Source organism: Pichia kudriavzevii, chromosome 3, assembly GCF_003054445.1.
Source record: "Pichia kudriavzevii chromosome 3, complete sequence".
Taxonomy (NCBI): Eukaryota; Fungi; Ascomycota; class Pichiomycetes; order Pichiales; family Pichiaceae; genus Pichia; species Pichia kudriavzevii.
The window spans coordinates 94,285-108,703 of NC_042508.1; the positions used below are offsets into that span (position 1 = coordinate 94,285).

At 37.6% G+C, this 14,419-nt stretch overlaps 6 protein-coding genes across 6 annotated transcripts; 4 read left to right on the plus strand and 2 right to left on the minus strand.

The window, feature by feature from the left end:
* Nucleotides 1–541: 541 nt before the first annotated feature.
* C5L36_0C00580 (uncharacterized protein) lies at nucleotides 542–3,616 on the plus strand (the record flags this gene model as incomplete). Its single annotated transcript, XM_029465731.1, has 1 exon — nucleotides 542–3,616. The coding sequence occupies one exon, from the start codon at nucleotides 542–544 to the stop codon at nucleotides 3,614–3,616; it is 3,075 nt and encodes a 1,024-aa protein (XP_029321591.1).
* An 833-nt stretch (nucleotides 3,617–4,449) lies between these two features.
* C5L36_0C00590 (uncharacterized protein) lies at nucleotides 4,450–4,881 on the plus strand (the record flags this gene model as incomplete). Its single annotated transcript, XM_029465732.1, has 1 exon — nucleotides 4,450–4,881. The coding sequence occupies one exon, from the start codon at nucleotides 4,450–4,452 to the stop codon at nucleotides 4,879–4,881; it is 432 nt and encodes a 143-aa protein (XP_029321592.1).
* Nucleotides 4,882–5,103: 222 nt separating this feature from the next.
* Nucleotides 5,104–6,933, minus strand: C5L36_0C00600 (uncharacterized protein; the record flags this gene model as incomplete). The annotated part of the gene is made up of 1 exon (XM_029465733.1): nucleotides 5,104–6,933. The coding sequence occupies one exon, from the start codon at nucleotides 6,931–6,933 to the stop codon at nucleotides 5,104–5,106; it is 1,830 nt and encodes a 609-aa protein (XP_029321593.1).
* A 1,214-nt stretch (nucleotides 6,934–8,147) lies between these two features.
* Nucleotides 8,148–11,678, plus strand: C5L36_0C00610 (uncharacterized protein; the record flags this gene model as incomplete). The annotated part of the gene is made up of 1 exon (XM_029465734.1): nucleotides 8,148–11,678. The coding sequence occupies one exon, from the start codon at nucleotides 8,148–8,150 to the stop codon at nucleotides 11,676–11,678; it is 3,531 nt and encodes a 1,176-aa protein (XP_029321594.1).
* Nucleotides 11,679–12,040: 362 nt separating this feature from the next.
* Nucleotides 12,041–12,523, plus strand: C5L36_0C00620 (uncharacterized protein; the record flags this gene model as incomplete). Its single annotated transcript, XM_029465735.1, has 1 exon — nucleotides 12,041–12,523. One exon carries the CDS (start codon nucleotides 12,041–12,043, stop codon nucleotides 12,521–12,523), a length of 483 nt encoding a protein of 160 aa, XP_029321595.1.
* A 269-nt stretch (nucleotides 12,524–12,792) lies between these two features.
* Nucleotides 12,793–14,025, minus strand: C5L36_0C00630 (uncharacterized protein; the record flags this gene model as incomplete). The annotated part of the gene is made up of 1 exon (XM_029465736.1): nucleotides 12,793–14,025. One exon carries the CDS (start codon nucleotides 14,023–14,025, stop codon nucleotides 12,793–12,795), a length of 1,233 nt encoding a protein of 410 aa, XP_029321596.1.
* Nucleotides 14,026–14,419: the final 394 nt, after the last annotated feature.

Below are 14,419 nucleotides of genomic sequence, written 5' to 3' on the forward strand. Positions count from 1 at the left end.
ATGGTTATTGCTTCAAAAGTAATTCGTTTCTTTTTTCTTCGTCAATTCTCTTGAACCTCTCATACTGGGTCTCCACAGTGGAGAATCCTAGTGCGTTTTGTCTCCAAGTGTTGAAAGCGTCCCTAACGCCCAATTCCAAGTTTCTGTCTGCTTCCCATAGCGCAAACATTCCGACAAGAGATGCTGCTGCAACAGGCTGTCTAATGAAAAAGAAGAGAAGAACAGCTGGTCTGTATGTAACTAAAAATGGCATTTTCGATGTGTTGTGTGGGGTCTAAACTCTTCCACTATGTTTCTTCTGGTACCTCTCTATAACAGGTGCCAGTCCATTCACTTCCTCTTGATATCCTCATTTGCCAAAAAAAAAAACATGCCCTCGAGATTGGTGCACTGGTGAACACTTTTTAAGAGCATGAATTTGGTCAAGGTCGAAAATTTTTTTTTAGATCTGCAGGCATCAGAAACCGTTTAAAGAGGAGATCAGCTTGATAAAATAAGACTACAAAGGTTAGTTTCATTGCACGTGGCCCAGCACAATAGGATGAATGTCGAACAACTACACCATTGCTTTTTTGGGTCTCTTCAAGCAGATCCTAATGTAAGAAGGCAAGCAGAGGCACAATTGAACGAGCTCTCACATCAGGTTGGGTTTTTAGCAGCTTGTTTAGACATTCTTTCCACACCAGATGTCCAGCCAATTGTTAAGCAGTCATGTTCAATCTACTTCAAGAATGTAATATTGAAAAATTGGACTGTCGGTACCTTAATAGACAATGATGAAAGACCAATTATTAGAGAGAGACTACTTGTTTCAATTGTCAAACTCGATAAGATTTTAAGAAATCAATTGCTTCCTGCATTGTCCTTGATCATCAAGTTTGACTATCCAAGTACTTGGCCAAACTTATTGGATCATATTCTCAATTTAATCAATAACTCAAATAGTGATATCAACTCATTGTATATTGGTATCTACTCATTCACTGAGCTTTGCAGAATTTACAGATGGAAACATAATTCAGATAGACAGGCCGTTCTAGACCCGATCATTAGCAATTTTTTCCCAAGCTTAATTAGCCTTGGTACTCATTTGTTAGAGGACACCACTTCAAGAGGTTCTTATGAAGCTTCTGAAATCCTTAAGCTCATAATCAAATGCTACAAATTTGTCACATACTTGGATTTTCCAGAACAGTTAAGGAATGGCCAACCTTTAATTGATTGGATAACTTTCCATGTTAAAGTAATCACTGCGGATTTTTCAGGAAATGCACCCGAAGGCTGGTTTAAGGCCCAGAAGTGGGCTTATCACAACTTATATAGACTCTTCCAAAGATACGGTACAAAGACATTGACTTCTAAATTCCAGTATGACGAGTTTAGAGCCAACTTTAAGGCCAATGTGTTACCTCAATTAATTAACGTTTACATGGGGAACTTAGAAAAATGGACATCAGGAAATAAAATCATATCAGATGCTTCCTTATATCATCTGATTCAACTGTTCGAACAGGCTCTACTCAAGAAGGACACTTTTAAATTAGTTGAACCCCATTTCAACTTTATTATTGTTACTCTTTCATTCCGTATTTTCAACCCCAAAGATGAAGAGTTAGAATTATTTGAAGACGAGCCCGAGGAATATATCCATAGAATATTTGAAATTGTTGAAGGTAACACTGGAGAAGATTCATTGCATTCTTTTTTGTTCACGTTGGTTGAAAAAAGAGCTGATTATTTAGTACCAATGTTTCAATTTATTGGTGAGAAATTCACAGAGTTGGCACAACAGGACACTGTTGAGGCAGCAAGGGCGAAGGAGGCTCTCATGAAATTCATATCACCAATATCGTACAAGCTATCACAACCAAATAATCCGATTTTCAATGAAGTTGAACCGTTTTTAAATAACTTTATAATACCAAATTTCCAATCAAACCATCAATTTCTCAAGGCAAGAGTGAACAACCTGGTTTCAAAATTTGATAATTTGGAAATAAGAGATGTTAAAACTGTCGAAAATCTATTCAATGGTATCATGTCTTCGTTTTTAGACGAGTCCAGTCAACTGCCTGTTCAGATTCAAGCAGCTTTAGCTATCCAGGCGTTTATTATCAATGACGCATTTAAGAATTCACTTGATAATTATGTTTTAAAACTAATGGAAAGATTGATGGAATTGTCGAATAAGTTTGATTCTGATATTTTACCGGCGGTTATGCAAGAGCTAGTTGAGTCATTCCCAGATAAACTCGAACCTTTTGCCGACCAGTTGATGGAACAGCTATGCATCAAGTTGACATCACTATTGAAATCCATTGGGGAGATGTCCAACTCTCTCGAAGACTATGACGATTTTGATAATATGGCTAACGACAAAACATCCACCGCACTAGGTATTCTTAATACGATGATTACCATTTTGTTGTATTTTGAAAATTCGGTGGATATCATCTCCAAACTTGAGGTTTACTATTCACAGGTAATCAAACTTATTTTTGAAGACAAGATTGAAGATTTTTATGCAGAAGCGGGCGAATTGATTGAAAACACATTGTTTTTGACAAGAAAAGTTTCTCCACTAATGTGGTCACTACTACCCCAATTTGTTCAATGTCTATTGAACGATGAAGATATCACATTGTACTTAGAGGATTCATTGCCTGCACTAAAGAACTATCTGATTTTTGGCGCATCGACAATTCAAGAAAATGTTCATGTTCAGGAATTATATTATAGGATTATTTTGAATGTTTTCGAAATGGATTTTGATGAGGGCGATGTTGGATTTTCTGACTTAGTTCATATTAGTGATTTAGCTACCACATTTGTTTTATCACTCAATTCCTCAATTGCTGGCAAATATGTTCCTTCGTTAATAAACTACTCGAGTAAATTCCTTATTGATATCAACGATACGTTGAAGGAGAAGGGTAAGCCATTTAGAATTGCTGTCTTGGATAACATAATTGCCTCACTAGTAATTGATCCAAACAGCACCCTAAAAAGTTTAATCGAGTCCAATCAAATTGAAAATTTTATGGCTAATTGGTTCAACTCAACTGATGATCTCAAGAGAGTCTTTGACATCAAACTCTCGATATTGGGTTATATTTCCCTATTAAGTATTGATTTACAGTCCATTGACTCGATGGGTTTGAGTAGGGCCCTAAATACTTGTGGTATGAATCTTACGAAGCTCTTTATCATCATCCCCCAAGCAATAAAGGATTTAGAGAAAAAGCGTTCTGAGTACACAGACAAAAGCTGGGAAAATGAATTAACATATAACATCAATCAAGTTAACGATGACGACGACGATGTTACAGCAAATGCAGGGCAAACTCCACTTGGAGGTGTTGATGGTGAAGATGATGAAGAGCAAGACTACAGTAATTTTTTCACTGGCGAAAACAAATTTAGTTTTGAATCTGATGAGGAGTTACAGGAAGATCCATATTCAAATACTAGTTTGGATAACATCAACATTTTCAGTCAGTTCAAAAGCTTTATTCTTGGTGTCCAAAATAATGAAGGTGATAAATACGGACATATCTTTGGTCAATTGACTGATTCCGATAAAGAGATGTTAACAAGTATATTAAATAGTATATAGGTATACGGATTGTTAGAACAATAAAATAGGTGAAGGAGAGGATACATCGATTAACTTGGAAAATTATAGCCAACTAAGATTTTTGTAAGAAAAAAAAAACATAAATAACGATATATAAATTAAACTCAGCATACTTTTGTCTCGGTTTATACGCTCAACATTTAGCCACCTAAATGCATTTTTGAATTAATGTAATTAATGGAGAGATTGATTTCAAAATACCAAGAATGACAAGCATATTGATTCCAAGCATAAGTAATCCAAAGAAAATTTTCTCTGATCTAGTCAATATATAAACAGGAGAAGAGTAAAAAAACATTCCAAAAATAGTTTCTGCAAACCTTTGCAAGCTTGGCTTGTTCTTGTAAAGAATAGGAGTCTTACTGTGATTGAACTCGAGTTTTGTCATCTCTTCGTTATCCTGATTAGGCACGTTAGATTATTAGAAGTCAATGGTACTGCGGGGTTGTGAGGTTCAATGAATCGATAAGAATGACATCAATGCGTGAGTGGTAACACAATTCAATAACAAAATAGCAATTCATGCAGCCGTAAATCGCAGAAGCCCTACTACAAACCACGTGATATAGCTATTGCCCTTCCTATTTCCTTTTACAGATATGTGACTGTTTTTTGGAGCTAATGTTTTTTATTTTTTTTTTTTCCTTATTGTCTGTCGCTTCATGAATTTTTCACTTTGGTAGTTATTCAATTAGGAAACTTAGTTGAAAATGCAAGAAAGGGGAGAGAACGTTTTCAGGATGTTTTCTTTCCCTCTTTTGTCTTTTCTGTAACCACTGACCGGATTATATCTGAGGAAGAAGTAATTAATAATGTCTGATATTGAAGAACAACAAATCGTCGTTGAAGAAGAAGTCGTCGTTGAGGAAGAAGCATCTGTTACTTTAGAAGACTGTATCAAGAAGGTCTTGAGAACCGCTTTAGTCCACGATGGTTTAGCAAGAGGTTTAAGAGAAGCAACCAAGGCTTTAACCAGAGGTGAAGCTCAATTATGTGTTCTTTGTGATGCTGTTACTGAAGATGCTATCTCCAAGTTGGTTGAAGCTTTATGTAACGAAGGTGACAACAAGATCCCATTAATCAAGGTCTCTGACGCTAAGCAATTAGGTGAATGGGCTGGTTTGTGTCAAGTCGACAGAGAAGGTAACGCTAGAAAGGTTGTTGGTGCTTCTTGTGTTGTTGTCACTAACTGGGGTGCTGACTCCGAAGAAAGAAACATTCTTTTAGAATCTCTTTCCCAATAAATGTGTCTCTGATTTAGCCGAAGGATTTGTATAAAATTTCTTTTTTAAGTTGTTAATTCATTATCGCATTTAACCTATTCAATAGAACTTTGTCGATTCATAACAGTCCCTTTTTTCTTGTGAAAAAAGCATGATTAGTTAGTACATAGTTCTATATATTTTTGAATTATATCATCATTTTTTATTTTTCTTGTTTTGAATACTAAATTTTGAAAGCTTCTGTTAAAGTTCGAAATCCATTACACCAGTTTCACTATTTCCCACGCTGTCCCCCTCTTCGACAGCTACATCGTCACTTAATACGTCATCATTCTCAAAAGTAGCTGCAATTTCCCTCTCTTCCTCATCATCTTCGAAGTCCACATCAAAGAAATCCACATCATCTCCAACAATCTCTTTATAGATCTTCTTTGCTTCAGTTATTATTCCATCATACGATAATTCACTTGAAGGCATATCCGTAACAATGACATCGTCGTTCGAAATTTTGACAGTATCATCGAACCCCCAAAGGTTGTTTTCATCATTTTGGTCAACCATTGTTAGCTGAGTAAATTCTAGCTTCAAAATGTAACCAATCTTGTCTTTAATATTTGGTAAATTATTCTCAAAATTTCTCAGGCTTTCACTCAACTTCACTGAACCTTGAGCAGTTAATGTTACCTTATCATCCACAACTTGAATATCGTCGTCATCTAGACAGTTTTCAATGTTGAACTTAGATTCCCGGATGTAACTCTCTTCCATTTCCTTTAATGCACAATAGAGGTCATTTCCGGCTGTATTGTTAATTATGGGTGCTATGGTATGAATATACCAGATGCACTTGCCATCTGGACAACAACCGGTTCCGGATCCCATGATTAGACATTCGACAGGGTATTTGTTGTTGGAGGAGAGCGATCCCGGAGGGAAAACAACAATCGATGACGATTCACCTTCTGCAAACCATTCATCACACGGCTTGTCAACAATCAAGACCATTCTTTGAATTTCGTATAGTTTAGCATTTTTAGGTTTGTTAATTGTTTGGTTCAAAGAGGAAACAACTCTTTCATTGACTTTAACATGTGTTCCGTCACTTAAATTGGCAACTTTTTTCTTTGAATCATAATTCAAAAGTTTTGTGTTGAGTTTGTAGGTGGTACCAGCAACAGCTGCTGATCTACAGAAACCTTGAGATATTTCACCTGGTCCACCATATTTGGAATATAAAGTTGGAAAGTTACCATAAATGTTCATTGATAACAAGTACCTTCTAATACGTGATAAACCATCCAATGCGTTTATCTGTGGAGTGTTGATCAATCCCAAAGAATACATTAATTCATTATTGAATTTACCATCTATCTTGAAGTTCTTTTGCAAATATTCCTTCAATGGCAAAACTAGATCGTCTCGTGACAAACTTTTGACACTATTATCATCGATGATGAATTTCAAAAATTTCATCAATTTTCTCTTCATTACAAGATCCAAAGATTCGCTTGTAAAAATGTCTTCTTTAGAGGATACCAATTTGCCAAATGACTTGTTCTCAAAAGTGTGGAAGTTACTCAAACTTTGAAACTCAAGATAGTGATATACCCTTGATTTTATCAACAAATTCAAAAATTCCGATTTTGCAAATAGGATTTTAGGGGATAAGTCTATACCAAAGTCTCTGGAAACAATCTTATAATCATTTTCATTAATATCCAGCTTAATGTTTTTATAAGTTTTGAAACCAGTTTTGTTTAGTTTTGAGTTAATAAACCAATTTTTGATTTGATCAATCGTTAGGGTTGCCGAATGGTCACCATAATAAGGATTTGTATCGATATGTAAAACTTTGCTTCCTTGCCAGGATAATGCAGCAGCTAAGATACTCTCCTGCAACCCTGTACCACAGATGAGCACGTCACATTCTAGATTGTCAACCTTTGTTTGTGCCATTGGTTTTTCGATGCCTTCAAGCGGAGGTATGACAACTGATGGTCTCCTAGATGATAAATTTGACACGCTGGAAGGTCTGCGTTCAGCTATTGATGGGCGACGATCCTGGACTGACATAGTAGGAGTGTAGTACGGTGAGGAAGCTATGTGAATTCGGTGGTTCACCGGGGTATTCTGATAAGAAGTGTCCTACATATACAAGACAATGAAAATTTTTCGTTTTGACAATTTCCTACACAGAAATTTGGTTTGCTGTTCCATTGATGCTATGATTCGATGAGATGGCTTGTTTGCATATATTTCAACTACAGAAATGAAGGAAAAAAAATAAACAGAGATATACAACCCTGAAGTGCACCATAGAGATGGTCATTTGTAGGGTTCTGTTGTTCATTCACATGGCAAAGCCTAGTGTAGCCAACTATATGTTGATCAATGAAACCTTAATAAAGCTGGAAATCAATTGGCATGCAGGAAAAAAAACAAAGAGGAGCCCATCCGCGCGTATCACGTGACAACCACACAAATACGGGGTATGTCACGTGAAATAGCAACTTTGGTGCAGTGGTGGTTTCTTGACGTTCATGTGCATGTACATGTACATGTACTTGCACGAATATCAGGATGCATGAAGGAGGTTGACAACCATGGCGTTTGCTGGTGCGTAGCCAACGTTGATAGGATACGGCAAGTATATGGGTCTTTTCAACCCTTTGGAGAAAAGGTTTTTGGCTGAACCAAAGACTCTGTTTCCAATTGCATGTTTCCAAAACAATAAGGTGTTGGTGAAACATATCATAATTGTTTCCTCAAAAATTGACAGAGAAAATAGCTCGTATTGGTTTTGTGAAAGAGGGAAGGAGGAGGGGGGCAGTATTGTATCAGTAATGATTTTCTGACAGTTCACCAACCACCAGTGTACGAGTTTTATCTTGGTAGCATCACCAAGAAGGAGATCAAGTGTTCCTCTGTTCCGTCCCAAGAAGAAATTCTGCTAATATCAGGAACTATGTCTTCTTCATTGTTGCCTTTTTCTTCAAAGAAAAACCATATTGGATGTTGATTTCTGTGATTCCAACGGGCAACTTTGTTGGAAAAGGATGCATTATTTCTCCTCTTTTTTGCTTGCTTTTTAAAAGTATTGATAGTTTCTTCTCTTCATTCTTGTCAATACATCCTTTCCTTTTTTTTTCTGCTCTTTCACCACCACCCTTACGGTTTAAACGTTATATTAAATAGTAAAATATCGTATACCGCAGATTTGAACTACAGGCCTGCTATTTATCTTTCACCCCCATCTCAGAGCAGTATTGATTAAATTTTTTTTAAAGATGCATATTGTATTCAATATCGAATGGAATAGGCCATTTGTTCCAGGTGTTCATCGGTATCACCATAAATACTCAGTCAGAGCTGTAAACCCCATTACCAATGTTTTAAATACTGCCTACAGTATTTTTGGTACAACACAGTTTGTTGAAGCTAAAAACGCAAACTATGAGGGTTTTGTCGACTCCGATTTGAGGTTTAGGGCTTATACTATTCTTCAAAGACAAGTTTATATGATTATGAGATGGTCCATTCTTAGGTATGCACTTGATAATCCATTGAAAATCAACTTTCTTAACGCACGGGTTTTCAATCTTACTCCAGACAATTTTGTCCCCTCCCTTGAGGACATTGACAGTTATCTGAAATGCCCAAGATTCTTATGGAGGTTTTCTTGGCAAAATTATACGGAATGTATCGAAGCTATGGAATGTAAGGAAACGGATTTCAAGTATCTCGATTTCCGGCTGTCCTATCAAGATGGTTCTTGCATTAACGCCTTTGCTAGAGGTAAACATACCAAGCTTACTAATAGTTTCAAAAAGAGGCTGCATGTCGATAATATCAATATGTCCCATTATGATTTAAATAAAATTGACAAAATGGATAAAGTGTATTTTAATTTCCAATTGACAAAGTTTGAGAAATTGGAATATCTCTATTCTGATGATTATATGATGTTTGAGATGGATGGTAAAACAACTTATGAAGAGTTTACTCATTTAATCTTAACTGGCCAATGTCATAGATACAATTCAAAAATTCTTGAAGAAAAGGTTAAATTTGATAATGAGAAACACCAGATAAAGAAAAGAATTATAAAAGCTCAAAGCAACAAACCTTTAATTGAAGCTTTAAAAAATACAATTAGAACATTCCACTCTGAAAGGGGCTACTACAATAAAGATCCCAGTGATGAATTATCTTTCTTTTATGAAAGCGGCAAACAGTACAAAATAGTTATGAAGTTAATCAAAATGATTGATAATCAAGATACAATGAATAGAGATTTATTTGAAGAATTATTTAATCAAGTTGATATTTCTATATATAATTTTTATGGTAGTACTGATGATGATTTGTCAATGCTAGCTAAAAGAACTTATTTCAGAGTTATCAACAAGCATAAATCTAAGGTAATTATTAGCAATCGGTTATATTCGGTTTCTACATGGACTCATCAAGCCTTGATGTCAGATGCCATACATCCCTTTTCATTTTACAAATTCTTGAACACTTATGTGAGTGCAAAATGTTGTGCCGATTTTGATAAATTGTTTAACCACATTGATGATGCATATAGGTTTGGTTGGTCATTCCCCAAGAAGAATATCAGTTATAAAGAGGCTTTTCAATTTTATGCTGAACATATTCCGCAAAAATATTTGACTGAGTGTTATAGTAATAGATTAAACAATAAGAATTGGCTTTTAGTTATCAGGTCATTGCAAACGGAATCTAACATAAAGTTTAAGATCCAAAATAGAGTAAATACAGTCAGAAAATGCAAAGTTGAATTGATTAAAGACGAAGAAGTTGACATTGAATTCGAGAAAATTATTGGTAAAGCAATGCAAGATGTAGTTAAAAGTATCTATTCGGAGTGTTTTGTTCGGTATAAAGGTGATCAAAAGGATCCGGCTAGAATGCGTGTCTTCACTTCCAAGATTCTAAAAGATACTATGAAAAAGTTGGTCTCTGTTACGCCTTCTGAAGTTAAAATAAATATTGGTAGATTCGAAGGTGATTCGATCGTAGGACGGGTTACAGATATTGTTCCTATAACCAACAACCGTCCTACACACGGCGAATCTGAGAGACCTGCTGATGGTGTCACAATTAGAAAAATGGAATGGTTATTCAAGAAGTTTGAAGGTCATCTAGAACAGCTGGTTCAACGTCATATTGTTGCCGTACCTGAATCCCGTATTCCGGATAAATATAAATTAGAAGGCTTTGAACAAGCTTCAAATTTAAGCTCGGCTTCTTTACCAAGCACTATAACTTTCTTTGTTGCGATGGCTATTGAAACTCCTGATAAAATTGAAATGTTGAGGATAATCAGAAAATGTTCATGTGAGGTCAAAAGTGCTTATGAAAGCATAACTAAACGCAAATTTATCGAGGCTCCTGATAATGTTAAAAAGGAGTTTTCCAGATACTACAATGTTATTCTTTCTTGTGTTTTTCAGGGAATGAAAACAGATAGGTATAACAAATACCATAGAATCAGTAAAACAAGGTTTGGCAAATTAGTCATTGCTACTTTGAATCAGGCAAAAAATTGGAACGTTGAAGAAACACCACTTTTGATTGAAGGTCAAATAAAAATAGATCAAGTTAATACTATACACAAGGATAGAAGAAACGCAAATGTAATTGTTGCTGCACCAGGAAACAAAGTTCTCTCGGACATTCCCTTACTTCTTCCTCCCATTGACTCAACTGATAAGCAAATCCTTTCTGATACTCCCTCACAAATTGTTGAAAGTTCCAATCACATTTGGACTTCCGATCTAACTGTTGTCAATACTTCACCACCTGATGTCGTTCCGTCAACTAATAATGCTACTTCTCAAATCAATAGTCCCGCTATTCTTTTTGATGCAAATGCTCCATCAAAGAATATTCTTGTTGATTCCAGTAGTGATGGGGCACTTCAAGTTCGCAACAGTCAACCTCCATTGGTACTTTCACCTGCTCTCCAATCACTCCTCTTTCCAAAGTACCTAGATTATTTTGCAACCTTTACCTATTCCAATCTTCATGAAGTAACCTCAGCTGATTCCAAGAGGCTTTGCCAAGTCCGTGATCTGAAACTTTTCAGGATGGAAACACTGTGCGAAGGTCGTTACACTGGTGTTGCGACTTCAAAAGTTATCAAAGACAATCATGGAACCAATTATTTTGATTTAATATTACACCTGTGTGACTATGCTAGTGCGAGAAGGTACCTCCATGGTAAAATCAGTCTCAAAGATGTCAAAGTGATGCCGGTTGATCGAACACAGAGATATTTCATTAAGCAATGGGATGATAGATTTAGAGCCCAATATCCAATCGCATCTTCAGCAATAGTAGAGTCATGGGAAACATTCACATATCCTAGGGAAGTTTATCATACTATTTTACACGATAGGAAACTTTGGCCATTTGATAAAGATATTAGGATCATTCCATTTGAATGGCATATATTCCGTCCAACAAATGCCACAAATGAAAACATCAGTACCTATCTAGAGTTTTATGATTTGAAATACGGTAATGGTAAATGTCCATGTTGGCGCCTATATCGTAGTTTGGTTGATAAGATTCAGCAGGAATCAACAATACATGCAAAGTTTGTTCATGCTTGGGCTAGAGATCGCCATCTAAGAGAATTGTGCAATGCTGCAATTTATTCCGATCTTTTCAATGATGCTGGATATGAACTAGGTGATCATCCTGAGGATCTTACATGGCCTTCTTCCGGTGAATATGATCTTCTAAACGGAAAGGTATTTGATTTCTTTTTCAAAAAGACAATGACTTGATAATGCCAGTGGCCATTCTCCTTCTTTTCAACAATCTCTAAGCGTCACCTCCACTGTAGAGACATAATCTCAATATATGCAACTTTATCAACTTTTCTTCAACCCATACTTTCGGCTAAGAAAATAAACAATACAAAAAAAAAAAGACAAAGGCAAAAATAGGTAAATCTTTGTAATTGTATAAAAAAAAAAAAGTATTTTTAACGTTGACCCCAACGGGTCTTCGCTTTGTAGAGATTGACAATCGAAACGGGTGGTAGATAGGCCGTGAACGGTCGAGAGTGACTGATTTTATCTTCAACACCTTTGGGGAGTTCTTTTGGAGGACCAGGTCAGGTTTATTCCACAGTGCAGGACACACTATGAGAGTCGTTATTCAAAGGGTGAAACAGGCCAGCGTTACAGTTGACAATGCCGTTGTCTCTGAAATCAAGAAAGGGTTGTGTCTGTTGGTTGGCATTACGCAGGAGGATACTGACGAAGACGTGGCCAAACTAGCCAACAAGGTCTTGAAGCTCCGGTTGTTTGAGGACACTGCACAAGAGGCAGGGACGAACACCGAGTGGGTTGGCAAGCCGTGGATGAAGAGTGTCACTGACATTGGTGGTGAAGTTTTGTCTGTTTCGCAGTTCACGCTGTACGGTAACATCAAGAAGGGTACCAAGCCGGACTTCCACAGAGCACAGAAGGGCCAGCTGGCGATGGATCTGTACAACTCCTTCCTGGGGGAGTTGCGGAAAGGTCTCGGGGAGGCTAAAGTGAAGGACGGCCAGTTTGGTGCGATGATGGACGTTGGCATAGTCAACGATGGTCCGGTGACCATTGTCTACGATACCAAGGAATAGCTGGCAGTGGGCAGTTTAAATGAGGTGTCTTTGAGTCTAGAAAAGTTATACAAGTACCAAATTGTCACAGCTTAGATAGTGAAGAAAAAATTATTAAGATGTGTTAGCTGATGATATTGGCAACTGCACTTGTAGTTGTAGTTGCAGTTGTAGTTGTTAATGTAGTTGCAGTTGTAGTTGTTAATGTAGTTGCAGTTGTAGTTGTTAATGTAGTTGGAATTGTAGTTGGAATTGCAATTGCTGTTGTGATGGCAGCAGTACGGAGCAAGTCAGTGTCTGTGGAAAAACCTGAACGGGGAAAGAGCCCTGGATCGGTTGCTGGTTCTGGTATTGCTGGGTCTCTCTGGAGAAGTGTCTGTAGAGGATGCCGGCGTGGCTATTCCAAGAGAGTTCAAGCTTGTACGTGAAGATGAACGTGAGGTAAGTCTCAAGAATCTTGGGGTCCGGGAGCCTCCTCCAATGGAGCTACTGCTGGAGGACCTTTCCAACTTGATCCGCTGTGACGAACCTGGACGCTCAATGTCGGGGCTGTATGACTTCAGCTTATCAACAAAGGTCTTCTCGTTGATGTTGGTATATGTCGCTGTTGAGGGTATATATTCTGGATTGATGACAATGACGGGCATGCGTCCATTGTCCAGAAAATGCTTTGTAAGGGAGGTATTGTCATTCAAGAAACTCGTTAGCTTTGTCTTCTTCAAGCCCTTGGTGCCCATAATGAGGAAATTGGGATCAAAGTCACGGAACCCCCGTGCAATTGTAAACTCCACTGCCCCTATTCTGATTTCCACAACCAACTTGATGTGTCTATTCTTCGTATTGAGGTTCCTCATCCTCTTCAAGAGCTTGTTACAGTAGTCCCTGTGTTTGCCCACGCCGTTCTTGATGACGGTGTTCAAGGGCACCACGTGTAAGATGATCACAATGTCGTTATCATTGCACATTTCTTGCACTGTCCAGTTCAGGGCGTTCACCGACGCCGGGTCGTCATTGAAGGCCACCATCAACGTCCTCGAGTGACAAGAAAACCTGAAATCGGGATGCTGGGAGAGCAAAGTTGTCTGAAACTTTGAGATGTCCAGGTTGGTGCTACATGTATCAAACACAATAGATTTCGGCGGGTTCCGTTTCTTCAACACATGTCCTTCTTCTTCTTCTTCTTCTTCTTCTTCTCCTCCTCCTCGTCTTCCATCAACCCCTTTACTGGGGAACTCCACGATATCGTACATCAAGGCGTTAAATATGGTATTTGTCTGTGTCTCCTCATCGGGGGGCATTTCCTCGTCAAACCGGAGATGCCCACACACGTTGATCTCACCCACGTCCTTGGGCAACGGCTCGTTGCTAGCCTCTAAGATGTTCTCAATCGATTCACCAATGTTTTCGTTGGTCACTTCCGCTTGCACCTCCTCTACGGTTTCTGGACTCAACGGGATTTCCATTTCCCCCGTCACAGAGCCTATCGACGGCAGCAGCGTCTGATGTGGCAGTTCAAAGGACATGTTGTTTTCTCTTAGAGAGGTAGGGGGGAAGGGAAAAGAGAGAATGGGGAGGTGAAAGGAAGTTAAAACAATTATCGAAACAGAAATGGAAATGGAAAACCCGTCAATGGAATGGAAACCAGAAAACAACAACAATGGTCAAAATTTCGTGTCGATAAGAGGAGAAAATAAATTTAGTCAGTGAGAGAAGGAAGAAAAAAAAAATGAAAAAATAAATGAAACTCCATCAATTCCATTTGTGGCAAAGGGTGAAATGAAGAAGTTGCAATTGTCTTTCAAATGGAAACTAAGTCGTTACTTGTCTGATTAGGCAAATTAGAGGTTGCTGCTGTATTTGGTGTTTCTTATAATAACCTATAGAGTTGTTGGATTGTATTGAAGTGCTCAATTACTA